General features: G+C 66.0%; 3 protein-coding genes across 4 annotated transcripts in view; 1 reads left to right on the forward strand and 2 right to left on the reverse strand.

The window, feature by feature from the left end:
• Positions 1-5276: 5276 nt before the first annotated feature.
• On the reverse strand, positions 5277-8718 carry ATP5F1D (ATP synthase F1 subunit delta). Its single transcript, XM_054182298.1, has 5 exons — positions 8532-8718; positions 7500-7653; positions 6958-7046; positions 6301-6428; positions 5277-5406 (listed from the first exon to the last, which is right to left on the reverse strand). Exons 1-4 carry the CDS (start codon positions 8673-8675, stop codon positions 6303-6305), a joined length of 513 nt encoding a protein of 170 aa, XP_054038273.1. The 5' UTR covers positions 8676-8718; the 3' UTR covers positions 5277-5406; positions 6301-6302.
• Positions 8719-9026: 308 nt separating this feature from the next.
• CBARP (CACN subunit beta associated regulatory protein) lies at positions 9027-16753 on the forward strand. Its single transcript, XM_054181958.1, is given in 12 exon segments — positions 9027-9110; positions 11339-11410; positions 12065-12210; positions 12344-12405; positions 12772-12937; positions 13031-13205; positions 13388-13540; positions 13878-13928; positions 13930-14086; positions 14224-14378; positions 14380-14408; positions 14819-16753. Coding segments are annotated over 11 exon segments (2334 nt in total). The 5' UTR covers positions 9027-9110; positions 11339-11362; the 3' UTR covers positions 16011-16753.
• Positions 16754-17505: 752 nt separating this feature from the next.
• The window catches only part of STK11 (serine/threonine kinase 11), a 46278-nt gene continuing 36684 nt past the window's right edge, over positions 17506-27099 (reverse strand). For both annotated transcript variants that reach the window (XM_054181703.1, XM_054181702.1), the window contains 2 exons: positions 19806-20055; positions 17506-18293 (listed from right to left, as the gene is read on the reverse strand). In XM_054181703.1, coding sequence (XP_054037678.1) covers positions 19847-20055 — 209 coding nt within the window. In that variant the 3' untranslated portion in view covers positions 17506-18293; positions 19806-19846. The remainder of the gene's footprint in view (positions 18294-19805; positions 20056-27099) is intronic.

The raw sequence follows: 27099 nt of genomic DNA on the forward strand, positions 1-27099 counted from the left end.
GGGCTCCGCGTCCCCGGCTGCGCCTCCGAACCCCCAGCTGCGGCAGGGCAAAGGGAACCGAGCGGTGGATGGAGCCCTGGGGCTCGCGGGGGCTCGCGCCGGGACGCCTGGGTGCTGGATGCCGGGCTCCAGCCGGGAACTCCTTGGGAACCTCCCAGCTTTACCAAGGGCGAAGTCCCGGCACATCAAAGGCAGGCGGGGGCAGCGGGAACCCGGGCAGGAGCCTTTGGTCCCCGCCAGCGCCCAGCTCCGTCGCCCCACGGTGCTCCCACCGCCCCGTGTCGGGGTCCTGTGCCGGCACACCTGGGTGCGGGGCCGTGCCCCCCCCGCGGCGTGGCACCCAGCCCATCGCTGTGGCAACCGCCACCAGCGCCGGGTGTATTTTCTGCACCGGGGCCGCCGTGGGAACCTGGCCGGGAGCCACCTCATTCCGCTCGGGCTCTCTGGGCCGCCTTTGTAGCCGGCGTCGAGCCCAGCTGGCAGCCGCTTCCTCCCCGGCCTCCCCCTGCCCTGCGTGGGTCACGGCCCCGGGCTGAGGGGGGGGCAGCGGGAGGGGGCTTCGTTCGGACCCCCAGCACGGGGCCGCATGCCCCCCTCCACGCGCCCCGCGGCTTTGGGCCGGCGCCAGCGTAGCCAAGTGCGAGCGGCCGCCAAGGCTGCCCCGAGCGAGGGCTGTGCCCGCAGCCCCCGGGGCCACCGAGCCCCTGCCAAGGCACCTGGGACCCCAGGGCAACGCGCCACCCCCACCGCCCCTCTCCCGACCCCGGCAGCTCCCCGGGGAGGGGGGGACACCCAGGGGTGGCACCCCTGAATCACAGCGCAGCAGCAGGGTCTGGGATTCCTGCATCCCTTCCCCGCTCTCTCCAGATGGCTTTCCCCATCCGTGCCTCAGTTTCCCCAAGAGAGATCCTGCCCCGGGCCAAGGGTTTGCCGCGCTCGCCAGCGCGGCGCTGCCGGGCTGCTGGCCCAGGACCTGCACAGCAAGCGCCGTCGTGCCGGCTACAGCACCCGCCCTCCGCAGCACCCGTCGGCACTCGCTCCTGCGCCCGGATTTTGGGAGGTGAGGCCGGGGAGGTTGGCGGGGTGACGTCTCCCCACGGCTCCACCACCATCTGATGGCAAATCACCCCAGAAACCGGACCGAGGAACCACGGCCGGGCCAGATCCTGCCCGCTGCCATGCCCCGAGCCCAGGTCCCCCCCGCTCCTGCCCGCAGGGATTTTCCCTGAGCCCTGCCACGCTCCCACCACGGGGGCCGCGTTGCGTGGGAGGTCGGCGGAAGCGGAGCATTTTCCAGCGCTGGAAACCCAGAGGAAAAAGGCTGCAGGACGGAACGATTAACGCAGCGCGGGTTAATCATTACAGCAGTGCTCTTCCTCCCCCCCCCCCCCCCCCCCCCCCCCCCCCCCCCCGAGACTCCCCGCCCTGGAGAAGGAAGTTGCGAGGACGGCCTTTGAGCCACCCAAGGGCAACGTGGCCCAAGGACACGGCCGGGCTCCTGCTGGCACCCTGCGGAGCCTCTGCTGACCTTCCCACGCCGGGACCGGGGCCGCGGGGGGGGGGTCCCCGGCCGGAGCCAGCCCTGCACCCCGGTGCCTCGGCAGGGACAGGCAGGGTGCTGCCCCCCCGCACCGGGGCTCCCCAAGTTCCCTGGGGGGGGCTGAGAGAGGGGCTGCCCTCCACTTCCCGCAGCCCCCCCCCCCCCGCCCCGGGCAGGGGGTGACCCCGGCAGGGATGAGGGGTGGGGGGCAGCCCTGATGTGGCAGCGTGGGGACCGGGGACACGGGGCAAAAGCTGCAGGACCCCGAGGCCGGCGGGTTTGGGCAGGGAAAGGGGCGGCTGTGCCGGGTGAGTCAGTCCAACCGGGAGCCAGGGGGAATCCTGGGGCCGCGGTGGGGTTTGGGGTTTTGTTTTTTTTTTTTTCCCCTGTTTCCCTGCAGAGCTCGAACCTTTCCCCTGCATTCGGGATCTGGGTGGGACGCTGGAAACGCCGTGCAGCCAAGCACGGGGAAGGGGACGCCAGGAGATTTGGCCCGGCAGAGCCCGGCCCCTCTCGGAAATCATCCCCCAAGAGAAGAGACGCCGCTGGCAGAAACGGTGATGCTTCACTTTCCGAGCGCTGCCGGCCCCGCTCCCCACCCTCCCTCTGGCAGCAGAAGATGCAAGTCATGGGCGAAAGCCCTGGGTGGAAAGGAAGGAGGAGGGCGACGCGCCGGCCCCCCCCCCCGGCTCCGCTCACGCCATTTTCCAGGCAGCCCGTCCCCTCCTGCGCGTTAAACGTTTCCCTCACGCCCACCCCACCCCGCTCCGAACCCGCCGACAAACACGTCCCAGGCTCCCCGTAATAACTCCGCCGCGCTGTGCCGCTGCTCCCGGCCACCGTGGCCCCGCGTCTCCTTGCCCAGAGATGGGACCCAAGTGCCCCAGCACCCGCTGCCCCAAAAAAATGGCAGGGAAAGGACTTTTGCCCCAGCTGCGGCTGGAGGCCGTGGTCCCCAAAGGCTCCAGGGACAGCCGAGCACCGCGGTGGTGCTGCCGCCAGCCGGGATGGCCCCGCTGCTCCCCGAGCCAGGCCGGTTTGGGGAAAGAAGGGGGGATTCACCCGCTGGCATGGTCGGCACCGGGGCTTGACACCCCCCCGCCAGCTCCCTGGCCAGGTCCGTCCCCGCGGCACGATGCCGAGCCGGGAGCGGGGAAAGGCTTCGCCTCCGGTTCAGCCGCAGTCGCACGGCTCCTGCGCCACGCGGAGAGTCAGAGAGACCATTTTGGTGGCACCGGGCGGCGGGACGTGACTGATGGCAGCTCCCGGCGTGGGCAGAGGGAGCCGGGAGCTCAGCGCGACGAGCCGGGGGAGGAGGATAACGCCGCTCTCCACAGAACCAGATAATCAGCAGTGAAAGGACAGGGGCAGGTGAGGGGCTCAGAGCCCAGGCCGTGGCCGGGGGGGACCCTGCAGGGCTGGGCTGCAAGGGGGAGATGGGAGAGCCCGGGAATGCCCCCCCTCCATCACCCTACACCCCCAAACCGGGCAGGGTGAGTGGGGCTGCAGGGCCACCAGTCCCTGCCCATGGCAGGGGGGGCGCTGGCAGAGCGGGGTTCAGGAAAAAGCCCCTTCCCCACACCCAGGAGGGCAAGAGAGCCCCTGCCCAGGGGGGAGAGCTGCCTCCCGCCGCACACTGGGGACACAGCCGTCCCCAGGGTCCCTGGGCCCCCCCCCGGGACACGGGGCGAGCCAGAGGTGGCCTCGCTGCTCCCCCCAAAACACAAACTACAAGTCCCAGCAGGCGTCACGCCGCGGAGAGCCCGGCCAAGGGCACCCTGCGAGGGGGCAGGGCCGGATCCCCGCTGGCCCCCCTTTCCCCCCCCACCCCGGGCGCTGGCGGGAGGCAGTGGGAAGAGCTGGTGAGAGGACGCTGACGGAGACACTTTTTTCCCATCCTAAAAATAGCAGCTGGCCGTTTCCCCAGCTTCCCGGCCTCGCCAACGCTCTTCCATTAGATGAAAAAAAAAAAAAAAACAAAAAAAAAAACCAAACCAACCAACAACCAACCAACCCACCCAGCCACCTTCCGTCGGAAAGAGAGCGGCTGCGTGTGTCGAGAGAGGCACACGCACGCCGCAAATAGAAACCGGGGACAGGGGAGAGCGAGAGGGAGAGCGGAAGAGGGAGCGAAGCCGTCCATCCCCAGTTATTCCCCGAGACGTTTTAATTAGCGCTCGCTCCGACTTTTGAGGCTTTGCTTATGCACGGCGCAACGTATGACCTTTAAAAAAAAAAAAAAAAAACAAAAAGGGAGGAGAGGAAGGGAAGAAAAAGGCATTGGAGCAGCTCAGAAACTGGGAAGTCGGCTGAGCTTCAAATAGGCTCAGCGTCAGGCACTCAGAGGCTTTTAATAAGCTACAGAGTGAGAAATTTAACACCACAGGCACTATTTTTGATCACTTGTGGAAGGGGGGAAGAGAAAGACAGAGCGAGCGAGAGGAGGGGGAGGAGGTGGTGGTGGTGGCGGTGAGAAGACGAGGAGGCAGCCAAGATTACATCCTGGGTGGCAGCACCGAAAATAGCCGTGCCCCGCTCCGGCTGCGGAGCCGTGGGGAGCACAGCTCGCAGGGAGGGCAGGCTTGGGGGGGGTGGGGGGGGGACAAACCTGCCGTCCGCTGACCTTTGCTGCGGCAACTGCCCACACAGGCAGGGCAGCTCGCCTTCCCAGGCTGGAATAGTGCAGGGAAAAGGGGATTAGAGCAAGGCAGAGGGACCGCGGCTCCACGCGCCCAGGGGCCAGCAGCTGGGGAGGCCGGCGAGCCCGCGCTGAGGGACGGGGGGGGGGAGGTTTGCGCAGCAGCAGGAACATGAAATGCCTCTGGGGAGGCGTGGGGGGGGGGGGCCGGCACCGAGCGAGGAGCCTGGCAGATGGTGCCGTTGGCAAGACACGCATCCTCGGGCGTCTGGCACAGGCAGAACCGGCCCCTCGCTCGAACCCACTCCTTCCCAGCGGCGCTGCCGTTTCGGCGGGCGCGTGGGGACCCGCGAGCTCGCTACAGACGCGCCACCGCCTCCCGCTTCATCCCGGCTGCGAGGACGCCAGGGCAGCCTCCTCGGACGGGGCCGCCGGCTAGCAAGCCTTCAGGCAAGCAGCCACTTCAGCAGAGCAACATCATCAGCCACCCCCGCCACGCACGGATTCGGGAAAGACTCCCACCACGGACGGCATCTGCTTCCCTCTCCGCACCAAGCCTGTCTCCAAGGAGCGGGGGGAGATTTCCCCTGCTCTGCGTGCCACACGCGCAGTGGAAACGCAGCAGCAGGGGAAGGGGTCAAAGCCCGGGCAGCTGCCGTCCAGCTGCAAGAAGTACCATGAAGAAACAGCCCAGCCAACGTGAATTCCTGCAGCAAAGGAGCCGGGAGGCCGGGCAAAACCAGCGCTGGATGGGGCGGGGGAGTCGGGACAGGAAGCCTCTGGTACAGACCTGCGCTGCCCCGCGGATGCCTCCTCCCGCGCTGCCGTAATCCTGCTGTCCAGGTGGATTATTGGAGCTGGAGGTGGCTGACAGCACAGGGAGGGGGTTACAAAATCTGCCTGATAAGCCTCCCGTAGGTGAATCTCCCACGGGAATCTCCAGCCGAAGCCCAGGGGAGCGCTGGAGCTACGCCTTCCCCGAGGCACTGCACCCCGCAGACCCCGGCGTGGGGGCAGGAGCCTGCCCCCGGGCACCCAGCCACCGGGGCAGCACAAGCAGCAATTTGCTGCCTCAGAAGAAGGCGACATACTACGAGACGGGATTACGTTTCCTTTTAATTGATCAGAGCGTTTTCTCCGCCTCCATTTGTCCCGCACCATCTGTACAATCGGGGAAGCCAGGACAAGTAGGACACTCTGGGGTTTCTCTACATCCACAGTGGGATTCCTGCAACACACAGAAGCGGAGCGGGTTTTAACGCGGGGCTGGGGGAGCTCGGCAGAGCAGTGGATTCTGGTCCGAGGGCTTGGCCCCGGCTCAGGCTGTTAAAGCTCTGGGAGTAAACAAGAGCCACCGGCTCTCTCAGACCTGACCTCCCGGGCCAAAGAGCAGAGGGACCAGAGATCAGGGAGATAGCGGGGGAGCCGCTGCCCTGCTGTGCCTGCTCCAGGCAGGGGCCGTCCGAGAGGCTGGCGGTGACTCATCCGCCAGGCACAGCACCCGCTGCCGCAAAGTCTCCCGACTGCCAGCACGTGGGAAGACGAGGGAGGAGGCACAGTCTTAGCAGGGGAGAGGGAAAAGGGGCCGCGAGGTAAGCAGCCCGGCCTCGCCTCCCCTGAGACAGAAGCTGTTTGTTTTTAGTGGAAGGGAGCGTACAGGGAGGAGAGGCCACGCATCGCTCTCCCTCCGGGGCCCCAGGCATCCAGCCCGCTCCCGAGTCCCAGCGGGGACCTGGAGGCAGCAGCGAGGCCCCAGCAGTGACTGGAGGCTCCCAGCCTGTCCCGGCGTCAGGCTGAACCCTGCGGCACCGTGCGGCACCGTAGCGTGTCATCATGTCACTGCACATCATCGTGTCACGGCACCGGGCCCTGCTGCCATCTAGTGGCTCTGGGGCGGCTCTGGGCAGGGCCCCCCCCACTACAAACCACCCCAAAAGCTGATGCCCGACCACAAAAAAGGGCCGGCTCTCCTGTCACCGCTCCCTGAAACCCAGGCACAAACGCCTGCCCACCCGCGGGCAGGCCCGGCTGCTGCGAGGAAGCTCCCCGTGGGCAGCACGGAGCTGGGGCTCGTCTCCAGAGCAGGTCTGGAAATCTCAGCCGGGACTGAGGTGACACTTACCTTCATTGCTCCAGGGCTTTTACAAGGGCTTCATTAGCTTCTACTTTAATCTGAGCTTCTGCTTTAGCTGCTTCATCAGACGCTGCAGCCATCTCTGAAACAGCCTTCTCCAGGTTTGATTTTGCAGTCTGAACACGAGAGCACAGGGAACGTGTCATCGAGAGACCACCGCGGGACAGGTGACCTGTCCTACAGCCCTTGAGTCACCCCTCTCCCTCCACTGCGGTCGTTGGCCCTGTGCACGGGGCCCCACAGACCCGCTTACAGGGCTGTGTTGGCAGCCGGCGCCTTACCAACAGGCCCTGCTGGGGAAAAGCTGTTCCCCAGACTGAGAGGGGTGGGGAGGGGCAAGATCAGCATCTGTCCGAGGGGAGGGAAGTGGCCTGGAGAAGGGTTGACTGCGCGGCTTCCTCTCCTCACAGCCCGTGGAGACCTCACTGAGGAGGAGTGCCAAGCCTTTGATCCCGATCAGTGGGCGATGGGGAAGCTCAGGGTGAGGGCACAGCCCTTAGTCTGGCTTTTCCGCAGCCCCAGGAAGCTCCTGAGACAACCACCCCACACCAGAGGGGCAGGGAGCAAATCCCTTCCACGAGGGAGCCCAGGGGCCTGCCCGAGGGAGGCAGGGCACAGCCCAGCCCCAGGGACCGGGGTACTCACTGCCAGATCCAGCATGTCCATCGTCACCGCCTCCTCCGCCAGCACCTGCACAGTGGAGTCCGCGTGGACCGTGACGGAGCCGCTGCTCACTGCAAAGGCACAACAGCGGGCGCCGAGTCAGGCGGCGTGGGCAGGACGGCCAGGTGGGCCTCCTCGGGGGCTCCAAACGCAGGCAGGGGGATCCCCAGAATCTCCACCATCCCTTTGCCAAAACAAAACCTCAACACCCTCCCATAACGTTTCCCGGGCCCCACAGGGACTTGTTTCCTACCAAAAGGGAAACTCCAGCAGGGGATGCTCCCAGAGTTTGAGCAGGAACAAGAAAACCTGACCCCGGACCACAGCCTCACACTGAGCCCCATCTTCCAGGGCAGATCCCTGGCCCCACAGGACCTCCAGCAGCCCCCGCGAGGCGGGGAAGGCAGAAACCCCTGGAAGTGCACCAGGGCACACCTTGATGGGCAGAGCCTCCCTTGTGAAAGCCCTGAGAACATCCCCTGAGCACGTTTTTCTCCCTCTCCAGCTCCCCCTGCTTTACTTACCAAAGTACTTGGTGGCTGTGCCATCCTCAGCATAGACCGTCACCACTCCCGGTTTGAGGACCTGCAGGGTGGGGACGTGAGAGGCCAGGATACCGAAGGAGCCGGTCAGCGTGGGCACATCCACCTGCTTCACGTTGGCGCCGTTGTAAAACACCTGGACGGGGAGGGAAGAGCAGATGGGCACAATCTGTCACCAGGAATGGAGGGGAAGGAGACAGGTCGTTCCCATGACTCTGGAGAGCCGAGGGATGCGGTGGGCAGCCCGCTCCCACCCCGAGGGCGCAGCCCTGCTCCCAGCAGCTGGCAGGTCGCGGGGTTCAACACGCAGCGAGGTGTGACCGGGACAGCCTGAACCTTCCCAGGGCGGGAGCGGGGCCAGGCTCCGCAGGAGGGGTCCTGGCAAAGGGAGTGGGAAAGCGCTGGGAGGCGCGGCGGCGGTGGCAGGGAGGCGGCACATGGAGACACGAAGTCGGGAGTGGGCGAAAGGCGAAGGGCGCAGCCGGGAGAGGCCCGAGAAGGGCGTAGGGAGCCCTCGCCGCCAACCTCCCCGCCAGCGTCCTGCACAGCGCCCACCCTGCCCGGGGCTGGAGGCAGTCTCCACAGCCCCCGGTGCTTCAGGGGCGGACACGGGCCGTGCCCCCACACCCGGCAGCGGGGCCAAGAGCCAGGCCGGACCCGGGCAGAGCTTCGGTGGGGGACGGGGAGGGATGGTGGTGGGAGATGGGGGGAGACTGGCCGGGGAGGGGGGGGGTCGAGGTCAGGCCGAGGTCAAGGCCGGGGTCAGGCCAAGGTCAAGGCCGGGGTCAGGGACGGTGTGGGCCCGGCAGCCGCCGCAGGGACGGCAGCGCACCCCCGCCGCCCTCAGCCCCGCTCCTGACCCAGCCCGGCCGCTCGTCCCCAGCCCCGGGAACCGTCCCCAGCCCCGGGAACCGTCCCCAGCCCCACCGCTTCCCCTTCTCCGGTCCCTCACACACAGCGCAGGCCTCGTCCCGCCCGCCCCAGGGCCCGCCTCAAGCCGGGCCCGCGGCCTACCTGCGTGGGCGAGGCGAAGGTGAAGGCCATGGGGGCCGGCCCGGCGGCGGCTTCGGCATAACCGCGGGCTCGGGGCGGCGGCACCGGCAGGGCCGGGCGGGCGGCGGAGCGGAGGAGGAGGAGGAGGCGGCGGGCGCGGAACATGGCGGTGGTGGCCAAGGGCGAGCGGGCGGCGAGGGGCGGGGCGGGGCGGGACTACAACTCCCAGCGTGCCCCGCGCCCCGCGACTACAGGTCCCGCGAGGCGGCGGGCGGAGGGGCGGAAGTCACGTGGTAATGGTTGTGCCGCGGGGGAGCACGGGAGTTGTAGTTCACGGTGGGATGGGGACCGGGTGGTGGCGGGGCACGGCCGGAGCCGGGCGGGGGGGTACCCCCCCCTGCCCGGCTCCGGCCGTGCCCCGCCGCCCCCCCAGTCCCCGAGCTACCGGTAGCGGGGGCAGGAGGGGCTGGGGGCAGCCCTTGTTCCCCACGTGACGCCGGCGCCGCGCGGGGGCGGCTCCGGTTCATTCATAAATCCCGGGGCCGCCCCGCCGCACCGAGCGCAGCGGCAGCGGCGATGGAGCCCCGGTCCCGGTTGTAGGTGAGTGTGTGGCCCTTTCCTCCTTCTCTCCCCTCCCCTCCCGCCTCGCCGCTTCGTGACAGCGGCTATCGCGACAGCTTGAGTCGCGCGTGGGTCTCGCATCCCTGCCCCATAGCCTCCATCCCTGCCCCATAGCCTCCATCCCTGCCCCATAGCCTCCATCCCTGCCCCATAGCCTCCATCCCTGCCCCATAGCCTCCATCCCTGCCCCATAGCCTCCATCCCTGCCTGCATCCCCGCCCTATAACCTCCATCTCTGCCCCACATCCCTTCCTCCATCCCTGCTCCACATCCCTGCCCCATAGCCTCCATCCCTGCCCCACACCCCTTCCTGCATCCCCCATCCCCGGGCTGGGGCCGGGGGGAGCCGGGCAGGTCCCCCCACGCCCCCCCCAGCCCAGCTCCGGCCCGTGGGGCTGACCCACGAGTGGGGACAGACCCGCCCCGGCCCCCCCCGGCCGCGCACGTGCAGGGGCGCGGCAGCACCGGGGACCCCCGAACCCCCCCCCCCACCCCTCCGCCCCCGTCCCTGCCCCGTGTCCCCACCCGCGGGGACAGCCCGGGGACCGGCCCCCTCCTCCAGACAATGGCCGTCCTGTTCCCGCCGGGTCGCCATGGAGACGGGATTCCTCCATGATGGGGAACAGGAGGGACATTCTTCCCGTGCCCCCCCCCCCCCAACTCCTTGGGCCAGGGGGTGCCCCACTGGGATCCCACCCGTGGGGCTCCCGTCCCGCGTGGGGCCGCAGCCCCCCCGGGGCGCCAGAGGGGGACCCCCCCCTTCGCCTGCCCCTGGGGGTCGCGGGGGGGTGTGGCGTCATCCTGCGCTGCCCCGCTCCCCCCCAGCAGCCCAGCGATGCCCGAGGGTGGGTGCGGGGGGTGTGTCCGGCCCGGGGGGGTCCCCAGCACCCCGATACCCCCCCGAGGGGTTCGTACCCCAAACCCTGACAGGGCTGTCCCCAGTTCTGTGTGGCGCTGACATCACCGGCTCTCGCCACCGGCTGTGACATGGTCACCACCCCCCCCCCCCCGCCCCCCCCCGGCTGTCCCCGCCAGCGGATTTTCCCACCCAGCCACGGGCTCCATTCATATTTTTCGCTGACCTGATTTGGAGCAGTTTCTGAGCTGCTGCAACGCCCACCCCTGCCCGGCCCCCCCCGCCCCCCTTCTCCGGGGGCTCTCCTCCCCCCCCCCCCCCCCCGACACCAGCATCGCCCACCCCAGCCCAGCCCCGGGACACAGGGACGGGGACAGACGGAGCCGCAGTAGGAGCCGGAGCTCGGCACCCCCGGGAAGGGCCCTCCTGGGGCGGCGCGGGGGTCTCAGGGGGTGCCCGGAGGCCGCGGGGTTGATGCTGTGATGGGGGTGTGGAGGCATCCATCCGTCTGTCCGTCCGTCTGTTCCCTGGCCGAGAGCTCGGCCCTTCGCCATCACCCGTGGCCCCCCCAGCAGCCCCGCCACCAGCCGAGGCCGTGTCCCCTCCGGTGTGGGGACAGTCCGGTGACGGAGCTGCTGTGGGGCTGACTCAGAAGCATCACCCGCCACGCTCCCGCGACACCCACGCCACTCCGTTCACACAAGGTGTGGGGGGGCCATCTGCCACCCTCCCCTCCCCAGGTGTCCCCAGCCCAGACCCCCCGCAGCCCCGGCCCCTCCGGTAGCAGTCCCTGGGGGCTGCCTTTCGGCCCCGTGGCTCCCTGGGGACGGCAGTGCTGGGGCAGCGCGATGCCACCCGTTTCCCTTCGAGCCTGGTGGGATCCCGGGGCAGGGCCAGCCCCCCCCGGGCCAGCTCGGGGGCGGGGGCAGTGCCTGTCCCACCCGTGCCCGGGGGGGCTCGGGGGCTCCCCGCGGAGGGGCTGCGGTCCTGCCTCCTTGTGCCCACCTGCCTCCCCATCCCTCCGTGTCCCCCCCCCGCTTCCCTCCATCCCTCCTGACCGCACCTCCCGCCCCTCCTTCCCTCCGTTCCTCCATCCCTCCCTCCATCCCTTCATCCCGGTCCCTCCCTCCATCCCGGTCCCTCCATCCCTCCACCCCGGTCCATCCCTCCATCCCGGTCCCTCCCTCCATCTCTCCATCCCGGTCCCTCCCCTCCCGGTCCCTCCCGGCAGCTCCGCACCGCGGTGCCGGGCAGGGCCCGGGGCCGGGCAGGAGCTGCCGCCGCCGTCCCCGGCCCGGCCCCCCCGCCCCGATCCGGTGCCTCCCTCTGTCACACACCCCCCCCGCTTCAGGACGAGCTCGGGCCGGGACGGACCATGAGCGATGACCCGACACCCTGGGACAACGCGACGGAGAGCGCTACGGTGAGCCCCTGCCTGCTCCTGCCCCCCCCCTGCCCACGCTGCCGTCCCCAGGCTCCCGGGGGAGGGTGGGGATCCGCATCCCGCCGTGGGGCAGTGCCTGGGAGGTGTGGGGTGCCGTGGGGCTGGGGTCTGCGCCCGGGTGGGGAGGGCAGCAGCCACCCAGCCCCGCCGTCCCCCACCCCGCTCCGCCAGCCCCGGGGGTGGGTGACACCTCTCTGTGCCCTGCACAGCCCCCCAGGATGCTCCGCAACCCCCCCCCCCCCGAGATGCTCTGGGTGCTGGGGCGGGGGGGGGGGGGGCGGGCTGGGTGCTGCTGCCGGATCAGTTCCGCTCCCACAGCCGCGGGGTGCGAGCACCGACCCCCCCAGGGCTGGGGTCCCGTCCCCGTTGCCGCTGGGCGTGGGGGCCGCTGGCGGCTCTGCCCCCCCCCCCCCCCCCACGGCTGCGGTTGCCGTGGTGAAGGCAGGTCCCCAGAGCCGGCAGCAGGCCCGGGGGTGGCGGGGGAGCGCCAGCGTCTCTGGGGAGCAGCGCTCGGCGTCAGCCTTGGAGCGGGAGGGGGCTCCCCGGCACCCCCCCCCGGGTGAGGCAGGGCTGGGGGCCGGGCCGTGTTCCCCCCCCCGGCAACAGCAGCTCAGCCCCTGCCGCCCGGTGCAGGCGGTGCCCGGCGAGGTGTCCCCCCAGGATGGGTACGTGCTGCTCCTCGCCCTGCTCTCCATCTTCATCGGGGGCACCCTGGTCCTGCTCTCCGGCATCCTGATCATCTGCCGCCGCTGCTGCGAGGCCGACCGCCGGCACTCCAGGTGGGGACGGGCCGCGGGGACAAGTGACGCTGCTGGCCCCCGGGGTGTGTGGCACCGCGAAGGTGACCGGGGCAAGGGGGAGGGGGGGTTGGCAGGGGGCACCGCTGACCCTCTTGCCCCCCCGCCCCCGCAGAGCCAGCGATGACCCCGAGAAAACCAACACCACCTACCTGGATGACTCGCAGCCAGCCCAGGGTGAGTGCCACGGCGGGGCCAGGGGTGCCCACCTGACGATTGCCCACCAGTGACACCAGTTGCACCCCCAGCATCACCCCCAGCTCCCCAGGGTGGGGGGGTAAAGCAGCTCCCGGGCCCTCCCCTCTCCCCGGTGCAGCCCCCAGCCCTGGGGCAGGGGTGGCCACCCCCTCCCTGCATCCTCCATCACCCATCCCAGCGGTGCTCCGGCTGCAGGGTGGCCGGGAGCAGGGACCGCCGGGCTGGCATCGCGGCCCTCGGTGCAGCAAGTTTGCCAGGTCTCAGCTGGGGAAGCCGGCACGTGCCGTGGGGGTACCCGGGTTGCTGACACCCCCCCCCCCACCAACCCCCCCCATTTCTCCACAGATATCACCATCAAAGTGGAGGACCCCGAGTGCCTGTCCTCCTCCAGCTACCGGGATGCGGAGAGCGAGCGGTTCCTGTCCTCCAGCTCCTCCACCGCCCGCCGCGTCTCCTTCAACGAGGCCGCGCTCTTCGACCAGGGCAAGAAGACCCAGGAGAAGGGGAGGAGGTGAAGCTCTGGGCTGTGCTTGTGTGCGTGGGGGGTGGTGGGGGTGGTCAGGGGGGGCTGGGGACGCCCCTCCTAACCCTGCGTGCCCGGCAGGTACACGCTGACGGAGGGGGACTTCCACCACCTGAAGAACGCCCGCCTGACCCACCTGCACCTCCCGCCGCCCGCCCTCAAGATCGTCACCATCCACGAGTGCGAGTCCAGCGAGAACAGCCTGGCCATGACCCCCCGCCTGCCCCCGCCCAAGCCCGGCCTCGCCATCTTCCAGGTGGGGGGACACGGCGGGGTCCAGGCATCCTGCAGCCCCCCAGGGAGGCATTGCTGGATCTGGAGTGGGGGGGGGTCTCAGGGCGCCGCTGGATGCGGGGACGGGAGGTCTTGGGGTGCTGGGGGGCCCCTCCTGGTCCCGGAGGCTGGCGCAAAGCCCCCTGAGCGTGCTCTGCCTTGCAGGCCCCCGGGGGGGCCCTGCCCCGGCCGGCGCTCCCCAGCCACGCCGTGTGCCCCAGCTCTGCCCTGCCCGGGGACACCTACAACTCCACCGTGGACACCAGCTTCGCCGAGGCCAGCCCCTCCGCCTCCTCCGACTCCGGGGAGGGCCCCTCGGTGAGTGCCGGGGCTGGGGGGGGGGGCAAGAAGGGGGGAAGAAGGGAGAAAGGGAAGGGGGGGGTCTCCAGCCCTGGCAGCCCCAGGGATCCTATCCCTGCCCCGATCCCCTGGCGCAGAGAGGGTCCCCCCCCCCCTCCCCAATCCATACCAGGGCTCTGGGAAGCATCCAAACGTGGGCATCCAGCTCTGCCCCCCCCCCCTCCCGCCCCATCCCCTGCCCCAGGGGCCATTTGTGCATCTGCTGCAGCCGAGCGTGGCAGGAGCGGGACAAAGGAGCCGAGCTGGGGCACTCACCCCCTCTCCCTGCTCCCCCCCCTCCCCACCCCCCCCCCAGTTCGCAGCAGCCCCCAGGAGCGGGAAGGCGGCTGGGGTGGGCAGTGCCGGTGCCGGGGAGCCCCCCCCCGGCCCCCGCTCAGGGCACGGTCCTGCAGTTCTTCACCCGCCTGCGCCGCCACGCCAGCCTGGACGGGGCCAGCCCCTACTTCAGGATCAAGAAGTGGAAGCTGGAGAGCACCCAGCGGGCGTCCAGCCTGGACACCAGAGGTGGGAGCCGGCGCGGGGGGCAGCGGGGGGGGCCGCAGGGGTGCGTGGGGGGAAGGGCGGGGGGGGGGGGATGTCTCGCCACGCCGGGATGCGCCCGTGTCCCCAGCTCTGTCCTGCTTCCCCCGCCACCACCCCAGGGTCCCCCAAGCGGCGGCAGTTCCAGCGGCAGCGGGCGGCCAGCGAGAGCATGGACCAGGAGGACCGGGACCCTCACCAGACCGACATCATCCAGTACATCGCCCGCACGGATGACGTGGCCTTCCACCCCGCGGGGGGGCCCTTCCTGCCCTCCCCCCCCCAGCCCCCCACCCTCTCTCGGCAGGTATTTTTCAGTAGATAGAGGGGACGGGGACGGGGAAGGCACCGAAGGACCCCGGGCTGCCCTGTGCACGGGGGGCTCCCCCCTTCCTGCGGCTTTGGTGGGGCAGCGGGGTCCCGGGGGGGGGGCTGGTGGGGGAGAGGGTGGCTGGGGGGGTGGGCAGGGTGGGGGGGACAGCATGGGGGACGGTGTGGCACCGCGGCACTGCCGTGAAGCCTGGGGGGGGCCGGGTTGTCCCCTCCCCTGCCTGCTGCTGGCCGGGTTGTCTCCATCCCTGTCCCCATCCCCGTCCCCGCTGGGACGTCCCCGCCGTGACATCCCCGTCCCCATCCCCGTCCCCGCCGTGACATTCCCGTCCCCATCCCCGCCGTGACGTCCCCATCCCCGCCGTGACCCCGGGGTGGTGCCCGCAGGCTAGAGCCGGGCGAGGGGGGCGCGGGCAGCCCCGGCGAGGCCGGTGTCCCGGAGCAGCCCAGCGCCTACCACGACATCTGGAGCCTGCGCGCCTCGCTGGAGCTCTACGCCTCCTCCGAGCGGAGCAACGACCAGGACTCGGTGCGCAGTGACGGCGGCGACAGCGTCTCCTCCGCCGGCGGCATGGCCCCCTGCCCCTCCTCCTCCCTGGACGAGGCCGAAGGCCCCGAGGAGAAGCTCTGGGGTCGGCCCAAGCCCGAGGAGTCGGAGCCTGGCACTCGCAAGCTGCTGCAGATGGACAGTGGCTATGCCTCCATCGAGGCACCCAGCCGGGGGGGCGAGGAGGGGCCACCCAAGGACCAGACGGCCTCCGAGAAGCGCATTTGCTTCACCAGCGCGGGGCGGAAAGGCACCATCTTCGAGAGCTTCGAGGGCCGGGAGCCAGAGGAAGAGGAGGAGGAGGAAGAAGAGGAGGAGGAGGAGGAAGAGGAGGAAGAGGGGAGCATGGCCCGGGGTGCAGCGGGTGGGGGCCCCCCCCATCCCCACAGCCCCCTGGCCTGGTCCCCGTACGGGCAGATGTTCCCGGGGCGGGACGCGCTGCCCCGTCGGGACTACAGCATCGACGAGAAGACGGACGCCCTGTTCAACGCCTTCGTGCGCCACGACCCCCAGTTCGACGAGTCGCCGCTGCGGGGGAAGCACCGCTCCCGCACCCACCTCCGCAAGCAGTGGCAGCACGCCAAGCAGTACAGCGACCCCGGCGTGCGCTACCCGGCCCTGGAACGGCACCGCACCCCGCTGCGCCGCGGCGACAGCGCCAACTACCCCCTGGACGCCCGCTTCCACAGCCCCCTGCCCCGCATCGTCAGCGCCGGCGACGAGGAGGCGGCCGAGGCGGCCGAGGGGGTCCCCCCAGCCCCGGCGCTGCCCGATCCCGAGATCCAGGTGATCGTGGAGGAGCCCGGAGAGGCGGCCTCCGAGCCCAAGGCTGGCTCCGAGCCCCCCGGGGACGACGACTGCCCCGGCCCCGGGAGGTGCCTGGGGCTGGGCTCGGGCTCGGAGCTGATGGACAAGATCGCCGGCGGGCTGGAGGAGCGGCTCTACGGCCACTTGCGGAAAGCGGGAGAGAGCACGGAGCGCATGGTGGCCGTGGCGGCCAGCGATGCCCCCCCCGACCGCAGCCCTGTCTAGGCCCAGTGTGAGGGGGAGAGACCCCGGCACGGCGGGGGGGGGCTTGGCTCCCACCGGGGCTCCGTCCCCTCCTGCTGCCGGCGTGGGGAGCAGTCCGGGGCGCCGCGGGAAGGGTGGCCCCGGCACGGGAAGGCCAGGATGGGAATGTGGGGTCCCCTGGCCGTATCCCCCCCTGGCCACCGCGGGGGGGGCCCGGTAGCATAGGGTGGCCAAGCCCCCTCGCTCCCAGGAGCGAGGTGCCAGGCGGCGGTGGAGGGTCCGGGCCGGGGGTGCCCGGGGGGGTCAGGGGGCAGAGATGGAGCAGAGCCTTGGCCGAGGACTTTGCTAATAAACCCCCCAAACCCAGCCGAGGCCAATCTTGCCCCCCCCCCCCGGCAGAGCCGTGTAGCAGACGCGCTCTCCCCGCTCGCTCCGGTTTCTTACAAGCAATAATGCCTCCCGTCCGCCAGGGAACGGCCGCGCCAGGACGGGACCGGAGCTGGGCGTCCCCCTGGGGGGGGGACACACATAGTTATTTGGGGAGGGGGAGTCACCTCCTTGTGCCCACGAACCCCCCGGCGCTGCAGGGAGCCTGGGAGCTAAACTGGAAGCGGGGGCCAGGGACTGGAGGATGCTGGAGGGGCTCCTACGTCCCCCCCGGGGGCACGGGCGAGCTGTGGGGCCCCCCCCTGTAAATACCTGCTGTTGGGGTGGGGGCTGCTCGTCGCCTGTCCCCGGCGTTGTCCCCTCTGCCCGGGGGTGTGGGGCGAGGGCAGAGTGTGGGGTCGGGCCAGCATGTGCCGTGGGTGACCCCCCCCGCCCCAGCGCTCCGTGTTGTCCATCCCCGTCCCCCCCCCGGCCCCCCGGGGGGCTCGAGGCATTCAGAGGATATTTATTGATTTTTACAGAGGTGGATGCTGCTGCTCCAGGGGAGGGGGTCGCTTTTTATTGGGTTTTTATTTGTGTTTCAAAGGAATGGGGGGGGGGGGAAAAAGCCCCAGACGCGTTACCTGGGAGACTGGGCAGCGGGGCAGGTTGGAGGGGGGGGGGGGGGGCTCGGCTGAGGGCCCCCGCACCCCTCTCAGCACCCCCCATTGCATGCGAGAACAGAGGCCGGGTCGCTCCTTCCCTCTGCAAATCTCTGTCCAAAGCACTAAGTACGTTTTTAAGTCTATAAACAAAAGGAGAAAAAAAAAAAAACCCAAAAAAAAGAAAAAAAAAAAACAACCCAAAAACCAACTGTGACTTTTCTGAGCTTGCGTCTTACCTTCCACATCCCCCCCGCTGCCTCCCCACCCCGCGCCCGGGGACGGTGTCGTCCCCCCCCAACCCGGGAGCCAGGGGGAGAGCAGGGGCCCGATCCTGTTCCGGCATCGCCCCCCCGTGAGCCGGGTTTGCCGAGGGTGGGGGGGGTTGGGGGGGGGGGGGGAGCGGGGTGTCCCGCACCCACCCAGAGGAGCGTAACCCCCGGGAGACCCAGCCCGCAGCCTGCGGGAGGAAGGACATGAAACCCACCTCGCTGTTTTCACTTTATTTTGTTTTTTTCTTTAAAAAAAAAAAAAAAAAAAAGGGGAAAAAAAAAAAAAGAAAAGAAAAAGACGACGAACGCACCCATTCCCTTTTCCGAGCCCTTTTACAGCATGCAGGTTTAATAGAGTTTTGCTTTGTCTTAATACCTGTTTTTTTTTTTTTTTTTGGTTTTTTTTTTTGTTGTGGTTTTTTTTTTTTTTTTTCCTCATCTGGTTTATTTTAAACACATCACGATGTGTAGGAATCTCTAAATATACCGCAAATATAAACAAAAAAACAAAAAAAAAAACAAACAAAAAAAAAAAAAAGAGGAAAATATATAATATATAACAGTAGTCTAAAACATAAAGTGCACGGCAATGGCTTTGCACGACTTCTACACAGCCAGGGGGGGCCCGGCGGAGAGGGGGGGGGTATCCCACCGCACCCCGGCCCTGCTCAACCCCCCCCCCCCCCCCGGCCCCGGCCCCTTCCCATCGCAAAATTAAAAACAGAATCAGTGTCTTGATTGGCAAAGAGTGACTGGGGAGGAAGGGCAGCATCTTCGCGGGCGGAGATTTCATCTGCCGAGGTGGTGAGTGGGGTCCCGGCCCCCGGCGGCGGGGGGGTCCCGGTGCTGGCCGGAGCGGGGGCCGCGGGGAGGGGCGGGGGGGGCAGGTTCCTTGGTTGGTTTCCTCTGGTTTCTTTTTGGATCTCAAGCACAGTCCGAGCCCCAGGAGAGAGGCAGAGATGGGGCGAAGATGGGGGACGCAGGCTGGCCCGGGCCCCGGGATGCTGTTTGCGGGAGAGCAGAGAGGAGGGGGGTTAAAGGGGGGGGGCACAGGCTGGTGCCAAAGGGGGGTGCAAGCCCCTGCCCTGCTCCTGGGGCGGCCACGGGCAGGTCCCTCCTTGCTCCGGGTCTCCCTGACAGCGCCGTGCGGATGGGAGGGAGGGGGCCTGGGGTCCCCGCGCCGTCCCCAGGAGGGTGAGGGTGGGGGGGGTTGTCTCACCCCACTTCGTCCGGGTAACACCAGACCTGCCCCCGGGGAGTTAAATCCCAAGGGGAGACCGCGGGCAGGGAACGGGGCTCATGCCCAGAGAGGGGAGCGCGGTCTCACCTCCGAGGTTTCAAGGTACTGATAAAAGCAAGGGGGGGGGGGTCAGCGCAAGAGCGGGCGATTTCCAACCCGACCTTCCCCTTCCCGAAAGGGCCGGGGTGCTGCCGCCGAGCCCCCACCCCGGGGACCCGCGCGGGAAGGGGCGCAGCAGCAGCGGATCCCCGGGGAGACCCAGATCCCAGGGATTTGCTTTGCCCACCCCGTAACTCCCCAGCGCAGGTGACTCACTCCCGGCCATGAATTAAAGATGAAAGCTGCCACAGGGGCTGAGCGCGGGGCTGACAGCTGCAGGGGGAGGAACAGGCTTTTATTTCTGGCTTTTTTTTTTTCTTTTCTTTTTTTTTTTTTTTTTTTTTTCACACCACAAAGCTGGTCGTGATCCAAACTGATAACAGAGGCTGAGTCCCAGCGAGCGAGCGGCGGTGTGACGAGCGCGAGCGTGAGGCCGGGGGCGGATGAGCAGCGAGCATGAGTCACTGCTGGCTCAGTTATGAATGAGGGGTGGGAAGAAGGGGACGAAGGGGCTGCGGAGCGAGGAGGAAGGAGCCGGAAGGAGGAGAGGGAAGCAGGGAGGGGGCTCAGCATCCCCGAGGGGAGGAAGGGGCTCGCGCACGGCCGTGGCTTGGCCACCAGTGACACGGCCACCTCCTGGACCAGGGGGAGGTCCCCGCTCAGGGACAGAGCTGGAAGCATCCAGCATCCTGCTGCAGCCCAGCTCCTCCGCGCGCTGGTGGCTTCGTGCTCCCCCCGGTTGGGAGCAGCAGGGAGCAGAGCAGGGGAGAAAGCCGGGGGGGACGGGGAGGTGGGTGGCAGGGAGAGGGGCTGTCACCACCCAGCCTGACCCCAGCCCAGGGCAGGGAAAGGATGGTGACAGCAGCTCTCTCCTCATGCAGCAGGAGCTTGAGAGCAGAGGCACACAGGCAGTGGAGCAAGGGGAGCAAGGGGAGCACCGGGGGGGGTCCCCACTGGGCTCTGCGCCCCCAAGACCGCTGGGGATCCAGGCTCTGGGTGCCAGGGACACGCACAGGGGGACGCTCGGCCCCCAGACCTCTCCGCGCCAGGACTACGCAACACCCCTTCTGGCTCCCTCCCGCTGCCCGCAGCCGGGGCTGGCTCAGATGTCCCCCCAAAACCCCCAGGTGTCACCAGGGTGGCCCCCCCCAGCGCGGGGACGGGGCTGCCCACGTACCTGTGCAAAGCTGGGGGGGTGGGAGTGGGGGGGCTCCCGCCTCACTGCTGCTTGCAGGTGGAGAGCTTGCGGATCTTGCTGCTGGCAGAGCAGGCCTTGCGGGAGGGGTTGGAAGAGGCGCTCGCCCGCCGCTCCGCCTTGGATTTGGTGCTCAGCTGTCCCGACTCCGTCCCGTTCATGCAGACGGCCTTGGGCAGCCCCTTGGCGCGGCTCTGCCCGTTCTGCCCTGCCTCCTCCTCAGGCACCTGTCCTGCAAGGCAACGGCGACGGTGAGGCAGAGGAGGGCAGCGGCCCCGCGGCAGCCCCCCCGCCCCGCAGCAGCCCTTCCCCTCGCCCCGAACGCACGCTGCTCCCCAGGGAGCCCGTTTCTGCGCCTTCGAGTGGCAGCACAAAGCGGGGGGGAAGATGCGTGAGGCTGGGAGCCCGAGGCTGCACCCCCCCCTTCCCGCTCCCACCGAGGACTGGTTTTCCCCCCCCCCGTTTCTCCAGCACACAGCAGCTGACGTCCCCAGTGCAGGCGAGAAAAGCCGAAGGTACGAGGGAGAACCACGGACGCGGCCGGCCCGGCCCTCGGGAACAGCGTGCCCCCGCCTCCCCGTGCCCACCGTGGACCCCCGGCAGCAGGGAGCAGAGGGGCAGCAGTGGAGGAAGTCAATCCTCCTCCTCCCTCCTTCCCTGGCGGAGGGTGCGGGTCCCAGCCCCACGGCAGAGTACCCAGGGGGTTCCACGTGTTCGCAGAGCGAAGGGCCGGCTGCTTTCGCAGCGCAGGGGAAGGGGCTGCGTCACCCACGGCCACGTCTGGCCAGGGACGCTGCCCACTCGGGCAGCAGCTCAGCCGTGCCACCGTCCCCTACAGGGGACAGCCAGATGGGAGAATGGTTTCCAATCAGCCCCTCTCCCCTCCCAGCTCAGTGTGACTCAGCACAGCAGATGAAGAGCCGTTTCCAGAGGATCTGCCCGCCGCCATGGCTGGCTGGGGCTCGGTGACAGCCCCTCAACTGGGGAGTGACGACAGACCCCCAGCGCAGCCCTGGCCAGGATGGGGGTGACACCGCCGCAGACGTTCCCATCAGTAACGCGGCGCATCCCCCGGCCCGACGCAGGGCTGATGAGAGGATTCGTCAGGTTCCCGGCTCCCCCCCACCGGATCCAGCCGAGGCAATTTCCTTCCAGCAGGAACGTCACGCTCCAGGGCCCTTCAGTTATGACTCAGAGGTTTGAGTGGAAGCGAAGGCTGTAAGACGATTATGTATAATTTTCTTTAAAGGATGCTCAATCCTTTCTCTGCCAAGGCCGAACGGCACGTCATCCCTCTGTACTTGCGCCAATGATCACCCCAGCGCTGCCGAGCGCGGGGAGGAGGGGGCTACACACAGGGCAGGGGGAGAGCTGCTTCCCCTCTGGAGAACAGCGGGGGTCCACCTCGGACCCTGCGTTCTCCTCCGCCGTGCTGCATCCTTCCCGGGTACCGCTGCGGCAGCGGGTCCTCCATCCCTGCACGGCTCCTGCAGGGCGCCCGGCAGCTCCCTCCATGGGTGAGGAGTCCTTTGGGAAAACCAAAGGACACGGAGATCACCTTGTTCGGACAACATCGCCTTCAGCGCTCACTTTCCTCTCCCTGGAGGAGCGATGCTGGGGAGAGGGATGAGACTCGCTGAGACCCGAAGCAGCGAAGGCGGCAGGAGCCCGGCCCCCGCGCAGCCCCCAGCCCCTCTGCCCGGCAGGGACGGGCTCGGGCGAAGCCTCCCCGGTGGGGAGCACCCAGCAGACAGAGCAAACCCACATCCCTGGGAATGGGGCAGCAGATTGAGTGCCTCCATGGCCTGGCTGTGAGCACCAGAGATGCAGGGGGCTGACCGGGGAGCGGAGTTCTCCCCTTAACAGCAGGGTTAGCTGCAGAGCTGGAATTACCTTGAGAAATTACCCGGCCGATTGATCTATAGATCAAAGCGGGCAGTTTTTCAGGCCGGTCAGAGCCCAGGAGCACTGTCTGGTGCTGTGGTTTGGCCACGCCAGAGCCAACCCCTGGGGTGAGATGCTGCTGCTCTGCCAGGGGCTGGGGACCCAGGAGCAGCGGGAGAGGGAGGGCAGGATGGATGCGCCTGTCGTAGGGTAATTCTGGGTTATCAGTGCAATCGATTCCCCCTCGGACCTGCTGGGGAGCTGCCCCTCCCTGATGGCTCCACCAAGTCTTGACACCGCTCCCGGTTACCGGCTTGGTGCCGCCGACCTGAGCGCTGCCGCCTTGCCCCGGGAAGGGACAAGGACGGACCCGCCGGGGACGGCTGCTGGCTTGGCGCACCCCAGCCCACCCCTGCCAGAGCCGATGGCAGCCACCGCGCCGCGGGGGGAGGCCGTGCAGCCTTGAGCCTCCCCAGAAGCAGAGCCACCTCCTCGCACAGCTCACCGCCGGGATGGGGGGGCCTCGGAGGGCTGTCACCACCTCCACACCTGGCCCAGGAGCACGAGGCAGCAACGCTGCACCCGGCTGTGCCCTTAGGGACCCGCTACCCACAGATCGGCTTCTGACCCCCTACGAGGGATGCGCCAGGAAGGGCTGGGGCAGCCAAGCTCTAGCAGCGCCCCTCCAGGACAGGGGGACATGACGGCCCCAGAGCTCCTCCAGGGAACAGGGGGTCCCCCTGACTCGCCGTGGGTCAGGGGGTTGCCTGAGAGCAGCCCGGCCATTCCACCTCCAGCGGTCAGGGCTTTCCCTCCGCTCCCTGCATCCCAACCGCGCGGCTGCAGAGCCTCAAATAACCACATCCAGAGCAAAACCGGGCAACTTCTCCTTCCCCTCCCTCAGCGGAACTCAGGCCAAGGCAATTAACATTTCTGACTGGGGAGGGGGGGGGGGGGGGGGGAAATAAAAAAAATTATATCCAAACAGTTCATTTGTCTTTTGTGTGACTCTTCCCTCCTCCCCCTCCCACCCTGCTTCAAAAGCACAGTCCCAGGAGCCTATTACGGATACCAAGGAGGGAGGGTGAATCGCAAGCTAATTTTACCTCCCTTCACCAATGACAGTTGCTGACGTCCAAATTAATGAAAATAAAAATTCAACACGGGATGAAGTCTTGGCAACTGCCTGCCCACGCGGAAGCCAGTGACCCAGTGCTGTGTCTGTTCGAACAGCCGTCTCCTACCTTACCGCTACCGGCTGCGCGGCGCTAAAAATAAAATAAATAAAAGGAGGGCTGGGAGAGGCACTGAGAACGTGCGCGTCCGTCCTTGCCACCTCTCACATTTCTTAACGGCTCCATCCAGCTCATTCAGGCACAAAAAAAGGCTGCAAAATAAACCCGTGAAGAGCTTTTTTGAATTGCCGTGTTCGTCAGACACAAACCCGCGTAACATGATTTGTGGCTGGAAACGCACCTTCTCGAGCACCGGGCATTACTTAAAGACTCCGATCCTGCCTTTATTTTCCAGGCTCAGAGCGAAACAAAGACCCAGCATCCGGCTACGCAGCCATTTGCCTCTGCGGGAGGATTGGGGCTGCAGCAGAGGAAGGGGTTAATGGTAGGGGAGGGAAAAAAAAGCAAAAAAAAAAAAAAAGGCAAAAAAAAAAAAAGCAGAGCGCAGCCTTCTAAATGTGAAAGGCAGCACAAAAGCAAGAAGATGCTCACAGCCATTCCTTACATATGCTGCCTCTCTCCAGATCAGGAGGCAGCGGCTCCGAGAGAGGATGCTGCGCTCGGGGAGAGGATGCTTTAGGGAGAGGATGCTGCGCTTCGGGAGAGGATGCTTTAGGGAGAGGATGCTGCGCTCGGGGAGAGGATGCTTTAGGGAGAGGATGCTGCGCTCGGGGAGAGGATGCTTTAGGGAGAGGATGCTGCGCTCGGGGAGAGGATGCTTTAGGGAGAGGATGCTGCGCTCGGGGAGAGGATGCTTTAGGGAGAGGATGCTGCGCTCGGGGAGAGGATGCTGCATCACGTGCTCCATGCTAGTTATTCTCTCTCCTCAGCGCTTCCCTCGCATGAGGTGTTTAACACCGATTGAACCAGGGGCACGTAACATTTAAAGCTCTCCACAGAGCTGCATCAATCTTTAAATAACCCTTTAAAAATGAAAAGCCCATTCTCCAAGCCCCTTCGTCCTCTGAAGAAGGCAAGATTTAATGAGGTTCCCTCTCTTCCCCTCCCAAACTGCACACCCACTCCCACCTATGAGTCACTCGTACTCCTGCTCTCGCTGCCCAGCAGAGCCACAACTGAATTCATCACTCATTTCAGGTTGGGTTGGGGTTTTTTTTTTTGTTTTTAAAAAAAGTTTTTATTTAAATATGGCGTCACCGTTAGAAACCTAACACTCACACAGAGCTGAGCAAGTTCAAAAGGATCCTGCAGGAAGAACTTGGGTAAAAAAAACAAAAAACCAAAACCCCAAAAGGTAAAAGTTTATTCTCTGTGCCAGCTGCCCCCCTGCCTTCGCCAATGCCACCCAAAGGTAGGGGAGCCCAGGCCGGGCTCCCTCCTCACCCCGCTCCTCCCGGGAGCCGATTGGGAGCGCTGCACTTCTGGTGAAGGACCTCTGTCCATCCCAAACACTGAACCTGTGAACTGCACCCCCGGATCCCGTCTCACCAGCCCCCCCTTACCCTTCCTTTTGTTAACAGCCTTATTTTAAGGGTTCTCTACAAGTCCTGGGAACAGCCTGATCAGAAGTTGTAGGGTAAAGTCGAGGATTCTCCAGCCTTTCTCCCCAATTCTCCGCTGTTCAGTGCTTAAGTCCAAACCAGATCTGTTCCTGACAGGTTCGGGGGCACACGGGACTATACTTTCTAGGGCAAGCCAAGCCAGAGGTGATTTGTCCGAGGGAGAAGAATTTGTTCCATGCTCAAATACGTTCCCAAATCAAGGGTGGTAGAGAGCCACACGTGTTCAGACTCGACGACCTACCTAAGGCAGGGCCCTGCCTATGGCGACAGCTGCTCAGGAGCAGCACCAGAACATCCAGCACCACAAAATCCTCCTCCTGCTCCGGATGGTTCCCCAGGTGGTTCCCCAGGGGCTTCCTGAGCTCTAGCCCACATCTGGCTGTGTCTGATACCCCCAAAGAATCCACCCTTCGCGGCCGCATCCAACTCGGTCACCAACACTACAAAAGCTTAACACCCAAGTGCTGGGAAGAGGACATTCAGACTGGTTGGAAACAACGCTTTATTTCATTACCTCCCTAAGCAATTAAGCAATAACTCTTGAAATAACTGAACAGTTAAAACCCATAACCATTCACCAGTTAAGTCAAACCAAAATCACGCCCAGCCCACCCACCCTGGCTAACTGTAACGTGGGAAGTGAGGATCTATGGGACCACAATTAACCTTTAGGTCTCTAATCCCTCTGAAACAGCACAAATTACACACGAAAACTTAAAAAATCTTCCAGTAATTTGCCTGTCATCTTCTGACATGACAGCTCTTATTTGGGTTTAAATACCGCTGTTTGCATTAGGAGTGTATAATAGCTGATATTAGCACTCTGGAGATGATCTCCCGCTATCGGAGTCACCTGCCTGCGCGCGGGGGTACCTCTGGCTCAGACACGGCTGCTGGGAGAGCACGGACACGCTGCGGCCGGGCTCCTGGGCACGCAGGGGGCCGTATCGCTGCCCGTGGGACACGGCCGCAGCCCCCGCGGCAGGAGGTGGCCCGGGAGCCGACACGGGGACAGCAAAGGCGTACACATGTGGGCACAACGCTTCACCCACTCGGTGCGAGGGCTCAGCGCCAGCCCTCACCCAGCTGGGAAGAGGCTCTCGCACACTCTGCTCTGCAGAGGAAGGGCAGAGCACTGTGGTTTTCCAAACACAAGACGATAACGTGCAACGCCCAACGGCCGTGCCGCAAGTCAGAGACCCTCAGCAGCCACCAGGACAGACAGCTCTGTCCTGCTGGACACACCACCACTCCCTAATGCTGTAAGCCTGCCTAAGCTGATGCGTTTTAATCGCACTGAAGTGCATAAACCAGGCAGGAACGCAGGCTAATCACTACTGGAAAAGTTAAAAAGAAACAAAACATTTTAGCTTAAGTGAGGACAGGAATGAATCTTCCGTACAGCATCCCTCGTGGGGCGGGTCTGCAGGAACGGGCTGGATTTCACGTGCTGAGTAACCCACCCCGAAGGCCGTCACAAACAGTCTTCCTCTGCAGTGTGCTGCGCCCCACCAGCTAGCCTTTGCTTCAAAATACAAAGCCAAAACCTAAAGAGTGATTCCCTTGCACAAAGCAGCTATCTGCTTTTGAAATAATACAACTGTCCTGGAGATAGGCGGGATCCTGCTGAAGCTTGGGGGAAGCAGGGAGATGATCCTGCACCCTCCAGCCACTGCTGGAGCTCCCATTAGCTCAGGCCATGGGAAGCCCAAGTGGGCACTCACTGGCTTTGGGGTCTAGGCTAAGCTTCATGCTCCTCTTCTGTGCCCGTGGCCGATGGGGGCACGGCTTCCTCTCCAAACAGCTCGTCACGACCACTCAGTGCTCCACTCTCTCCTCTAAGCCCTGCCTCAGCCTCCTCCTCCGCAGCTGGGAACGCAGAGGGAAGCAAGAGAGCACCGTTAGAGACACGCACACACTCATCCTCCAGACTGGCACCGAGGGAGCAGCAACAGACTGTCCTGTGCGCTCTCGGGTTGGCTGCAAGACAGTCAAGTCCTAAGAGCAACAGATCTACTCTCCCGGGGGTTACCGGCTCACATGGCTGGCCCTCCAAGCGCTTACGGGCACACGCAGCCCAACCGTACCTTCCTTCTGCCTCTTGAAACCAGCTCAGAAAGGACAATGTAAAATCAGGAAGAGGCATAAGTGATGCTGGTTATGGATTTTCAAGCCTGGCAGTCTCATCGTTGCGCTCAGGCCCCACGGCGTGACGCTGCTTCCAGCCCCAGCATTTCTGCAGAATGTCATCTCAGGCACTTACGCACGGGCTGTTCCCGGCGAGGGCTCTTGCAGAGGAAGATGGCCAACCTCTGACAACGGGGAAAGCACCTGGCAAGTCCTCTTCTCTACTTAGAAAGGCCCCAGCAATCAAGTACGTGCTTCAGTGAGTCGATCGCATTTTTAAGAGGATCTCTGCTTTTTAAAAGCCTCCACTAAGCTGTAAGGAAAGGCCTGGCCCTGGTCAGATTCTAGCACAAGTCTGCGGGATGTAAGAAGAGAGCAAAGGACAGAGCTCTGCAGGTCACCCAGCTGGCACCGGGACATTAGTTCTATTAGAAAAGGTTATAAATTACCCCACCGTCACCAGTGAATCAGCACTTGGAAATAAATCTATTTCGCTTTGATGAGACT

The sequence above is a fragment of the Rissa tridactyla genome, chromosome 22 (assembly GCF_028500815.1).
Source record: "Rissa tridactyla isolate bRisTri1 chromosome 22, bRisTri1.patW.cur.20221130, whole genome shotgun sequence".
Taxonomy (NCBI): domain Eukaryota; kingdom Metazoa; phylum Chordata; class Aves; order Charadriiformes; family Laridae; genus Rissa; species Rissa tridactyla.

Coding starts and splice junctions, on each gene's coding strand:
- ATP5F1D (XM_054182298.1), bottom strand. CDS start 8,675: ATGTTCCGCGCCCGCCGCCTCCTCCTCCTCCTCCGCTCCGCCGCCCGC. Junction 7,654..8,531: donor CCTTCGCCTCGCCCACGCAG/GTAGGCCGCGGG, acceptor CTCCCCGTCCAG/GTGTTTTACAACGGCGCCAA. Junction 7,047..7,499: donor CACAGCCACCAAGTACTTTG/GTAAGTAAAGCA, acceptor GTGCCTTTGCAG/TGAGCAGCGGCTCCGTCACG.